The sequence below is a fragment of the Austrofundulus limnaeus genome, unplaced genomic scaffold (assembly GCF_001266775.1).
Source record: "Austrofundulus limnaeus strain Quisiro unplaced genomic scaffold, Austrofundulus_limnaeus-1.0 Scaffold363, whole genome shotgun sequence".
Lineage (NCBI taxonomy): Eukaryota > Metazoa > Chordata > Actinopteri > Cyprinodontiformes > Rivulidae > Austrofundulus > Austrofundulus limnaeus.
This window is the reverse complement of record NW_013952765.1, coordinates 618033-622944: the sequence shown is the minus strand read 5'-3', so window position 1 is coordinate 622944 and position 4912 is coordinate 618033. Positions and strand designations below refer to the sequence as shown.

The following is a 4912-nucleotide window of genomic DNA, read 5'->3' as shown; positions in this document are numbered from 1 at the left end:
AGTCTACACCTGCAGGGTCAGGACAGGGTGTTAGACCCAGTCTAGACCTGCAGGGTCTAGAAAGGATGTTAGACCCAGTCTACACCTGCAGGGTCAGGACAGGGTGTTAGACCCAGTCTAGACCTGCAGGGTCTAGAAAGGATGTTAGAGCCAGTCTAGACCTGCAGGGCCAGGACAGGGTGTTAGATCCAGTCTAGACCTGCAGGGTCAGGACAGGGTGTTAGACCCAGTCTAGACCTGCAGGGTCTAGAAAGGATGTTAGAGCCAGTCTAGACCTGCAGGGCCAGGACAGGGTGTTAGATCCAGTCTAGACCTGCAGGGCCAGGACAGGGTGTTAGAGCCAGTCTAGACCTGCAGGGTCAGGACAGGGTGTTAGATCCAGTCTAGACCTGCAGGGCCAGGACAGGGTGTTAGATCCAGTCTAGACCTGCAGGGCCAGGACAGGATGTTAGAGCCAGTCTAGACCTGCAGGGCCAGGACAGGGTGTTAGATCCAGTCTAGATCTGCAGGGTCAGGACAGGGTGTTAGACCCAGTCTAGACCTGCAGGGTCAGGACAGGGTGTTAGACCCAGTCTAGATCTGCAGGGTCTAGAAAGGATGTTAGACCCAGTCTAGACCTACAGGTTTGGTCCTGCCAAGCACAGTTTTAATCGTCTGTCCTGACAGGAAGTGACATCATCACCTTTACTGGCTGCGTTGTTCTTGATGCTTCCTGACGAGCAGCTTGGCAGGAAACCTTTAACAGGAAGTCTGGAGGCTGTGGGCGTCGCCAGCTGTCCTGCTGTCCCCTGATTGGCTGAGGGTTTGGGATGAAACGCCGCAGGGCTGAGAGTGATGGAGGATGGTGGTTCAGGGTTGGAGCGAGGTTTGAGGACACCTGAGAGGACACCTGAGACAGGAAGGAGACAAACTGATGAAAATAATGTTTAATATTAAAAACAGAGAAAAAAACCCTGAAGTGTTGATTTTAAAAGTCTTCCTGCAGGCAGCAGCTGGATGTTTTCAGAGTTTCAGACTCAGATCTGGATCAGAAACGTTGCATCACTGCTCATTTCTCAGACCTGAGTCACAAATTCTTTATGAAGCAACAGAGGAAGAGTCAGTGAGCCTCCTCCTCCTCCTCCTCCTCCTCCTCCTCCTCCTCACCAACACAGTGATGAAGGGTGGAGGAGTCCTGAGAGACTTATCCATGTGGCTGGAGTCTATAAAATCTAAATGTTTCAAAAGTTTAAAATAATAAAGTGATTCTGAATCATTAAACCAAACATCTTTAAATAAAACAGTCATTGCAATAAAACCTCATGTTTTTCCCTCAAATTAAAGGTTCATTTAGTGGTTTTACATCCAACAGCTGAGCTACGGTGGCCCAGAGGGACAAACAAAAATTAAGGAAATAAATAAAAACATCAACAATAAAKAAAATATTTTCAATCTAAAATATCAGAACAAGAATTAAAATTAAACTTTAAAAATACCAGAAAGAAGCAGAAGTTTGACAAGATTTTGTTTTGTTTTTGTCCCTTCAGGGCCACCGTACTTCCTCCTGAAACTGTGGAAAACATTCACAAGAGCTGCAGCAAGAAAAGGGTCTGTTCAGAGTGGAAACATTACCTCATGTTCACACACACACACACACACACACACACACACACACACACACACACACACACCAGGAAACATCTGGCTCTAGTTGCTTTCAGAGCAGCTGGATCAGGTTTCCTCACAGACTTCAGGTAAAACCAGCAGATTAGGAGGAGGGGACCGGTTCTGGACCAGTGCTGGACCAGTTCTGGACCGGTTCTGGACCAGTCAACACTGGTTCCAGCTCGTGGTCCAACAGAACCTCATCCAGCAGCAGAACTTCACAGTATCTGCTCAACTCTCTGAAGGTCCACCACAGGTTCAGGTTCTGGACTGGTGCAGAACCTGAACCTGTTCTGTTGTAGACCAGCTACCGTGTTCGGGATCCTGGTTCTGCTGGACCCAGTGCGGTCCAAACTTCAGCTGTCAGTCTTCAGCAGGATCTGACTTGTTGACTTCTCTGYTTCTCTTCATTTAAACTCAGAACCAGAACCTGGCCAGGTCCAGATCAGTTCTGTCAGGTTCTGATGCAAACAGAAACTTGTGAAGTCCAGGTGTCTCAGAGGACAGACCAGCTTTGTCCTGCAGAACCTGACCTTTGAGGACAAAGACCTGTTTACACCCACAGACCGACCCGGTCTGACCCGGTCTGACCCACACTGATGTGCCTGAACAGAACCTTTATGTTGGACCTCCTCTGCAGTCTAGCAGGAAAACAGAACCAGTGTTCTGAGTCCTGCAGCAGGAGAACCAGCTCTGAAGACTGGGTCCATGTTTCCACACACACACACACACTGAGGGGTACTCACTCTGGTCCTGGTCCTGGTCCTGGTCCAGTCCCTCTCTGGTTCCTTCAGCAGAACTCTGGGCAGTTTCTCCCTCCTGTCCTGGAGGTCTGGTCCTGGATCCTAGAGRAACCCTGGTGGTCCGGTCCTGCTGCCTGGCCTCGGGTCCGGTCCTGGAGGAGACCCTCTGTAAGAAGAGCCGCTGTTTAGAGAGGGGGTCCCWGCCAGGGGGCCGGAGCTCAGAGCCGTGCAGAGACACCATGGCGCTCGCCACAAGCCAAGTCAGAACCGTGAGGGGGGGCAGAGGAGGAGGAGCAGAGGGGAGGAGGAGCAGAGAGGAGGAGGAGCAGAGGGGAGGAGGAGGGGAGGAGGAGCAGAGGAGAAAGAGAGCAGGCAGTGTGGGGCTGCTGTGACCACAAGAGGGAAAAAAAGTTGATTTTGTGCAGAATGTTCCCCCTGACAGACCCGGTTCTGATCAGTTCTTCCTCTCAGATGGAGACAGGGGGGTCTCCATCTGAGACATCATAGGGCCTAGGGGGAGACCCTAGACCCCAGCTCTATAAACATGAGGGGGCTTGTGGAGTCTCTCAGATCACAGACTTCTTTTGCTGACTCATCAGGACCACAAATCCAGTCCTGATCCAGCTGCTGTGCTCCTGCTGCAGGAAGCAAAAGACCTCATGATTCTCCTCAACTGCCCCATCCAAGATGGYCGCCACCACCACCAACAGTTTGATTCTGTCATTTTAAAGAGAGTCAGGGTGATCGGATCAGAACCTGCAGGGACTGGATCAGAAGCAGACAGTTGGACCCTGAGGCAGCCTGTCAGGAACACGCTGAGGCTCGTCTGAACTTTCAACAAACATCCAGAGACTGAGCTTCTCCCTGAGCCCCGCCCACATTCTGAGCTGCTCCCTGAGCCCCGCCCACATTCTGAGCTTCTCCCTGAGCCCCGCCCACATTCTGAGCTGCAGGTTGGGTTCCAGAGGTCAGAGGTCAGCTGCTTCATCTGTAACTTCAGGTTTTATCAGATTTAAACTAAAAAACTGCAAAAGAAAAAAAAGCTTTTCCTGATGAAGCATCTACTGGACCCTCGGTCCAGTTCTCACCCTGACAGGACCGTCTGCTTGCTCCTTTTCCTCAGGTCCGGTCTGGTCCCCCGCAGGAGGGGGTCCTTGTCCCTGGTCCCTCAGACAGTGGACTGACATCTTTCTGCTCTCAGGATCTTCTGGGTTTTTGGACTTTAAATTCTTTTCTTTGTTGGATTTCAGGACGACAGAGCGGACCGGACCTTCAGACGAGTTCTTCTTCGCTCCACAGTCCTTCTGAGGACCGGGTCTCTGTCCTCCGACCAGAACCGGTTTGTTCTGTTGAGAAGAAAACAAGAGGTCAGAAAAGATGCTGATGAAGACTCCCATCAGAACCTGATCAGAACCTGATCAGAACCTGATGGTGTCCCATCAGAACCCGTTCAGAACCACAGTACCTGACGAGGAGCTTTAGATGGAGAAGACTTGGTCCCTGGTCCAGCCTTAGTCTTTGCAGGTCTCAGGTCCAGTCTGGGGACCCTCTTAGCCTCCAGGCTGGACGGTTTCGGACCACATGCTTTGGGTCTTGGTGCCATTTGGGTCTCATGTGGTTCTGGTTCCTCAGCAGGAGGAAGAGGATTGTAGGATGAAGGTGCAGAACCAGGAGCAGCATTCAGGGCACAGCAGGTCCAGTCCTGAAGCTCCGCCCCTTCAGCACCTGGCTTTACCTGTGTGAGCATCACACACATGTTGGAGCTGACCGACAGAAACAGAGTCTCCTCCTCCTCCTCCTCCTCATCATCATCATCATCAGCAGCAGCAGCAGCAGCAGCAGGGATCTCCGTGGCGTCAGAGTCCGGTGTGGAGGAGCCGCGGTTGTCATCCTCACTGTTGCCATGGTAACCACTGTTTGTGTTCAGGGACAGCGTCAGGTCATGGGTCCAGGTGTTTGCATCCAGGTAAAYAGACGTTTCAGTTGGAACGGTTCCCAACGAAGCCTCTTCATCATCATGGTTAAGCCCCGCCCCCTGCGGTTCCCACTCAGACAGCAGCACGTCCACCGTGTCCGAGGTCATCAGGGTGACCTCCAGCAGCTCGTAGTCCAGCGGGCCACCGGGCAGGGACTCTGAGGAGGAGGAGGAGGAGGAGACGGGGAAAGCGTTCCCGTTGTGGTCTCCTGAGCCATGAAGAGGAAGCTTCATCTTCCTCACAGAGAACTCCTCCTTCACTTCACAAACACTCATCTCTGCAGCTGAAGGTCAAAGGTCACGAGTCGTCAGCAGAACCTCCTGAATGGTCTCCATCAGGAGGTTCTGACGGGTCTTCAGGGCCTGGGTCTGGTCCGGAGCTCCAAGATGGATCCTTAGGACCACATCAGAGGAACGCCTCAGAGACTGCAGGAAGAGAAGTGTTCAGGGTTTAAAATAATAATAACAAAATCAATAGTGATGATGATGATGATGATGATGATGATGATAATAATAATAATGATAATAATAATAATAATGATAATAATAA

At 51.4% G+C, this 4912-nt stretch overlaps 1 protein-coding gene across 1 annotated transcript in view; it reads right to left on the bottom strand.

Annotated features, from left to right (window-relative positions):
* LOC106528194 (microtubule-associated tumor suppressor 1 homolog) overlaps nt 1–4805 on the bottom strand; it is a gene marked incomplete at its 3' end in the record, with an annotated part of 6581 nt that extends 1776 nt beyond the window's left edge. The window contains 4 exon segments of the mRNA XM_014023307.1: nt 683–889; nt 2391–2553; nt 3476–3733; nt 3853–4805. Coding sequence (XP_013878761.1) covers nt 683–889; nt 2391–2553; nt 3476–3733; nt 3853–4638 — 1414 coding nt within the window.
* Between the last annotated feature and the right edge of the window lie 107 nt (nt 4806–4912).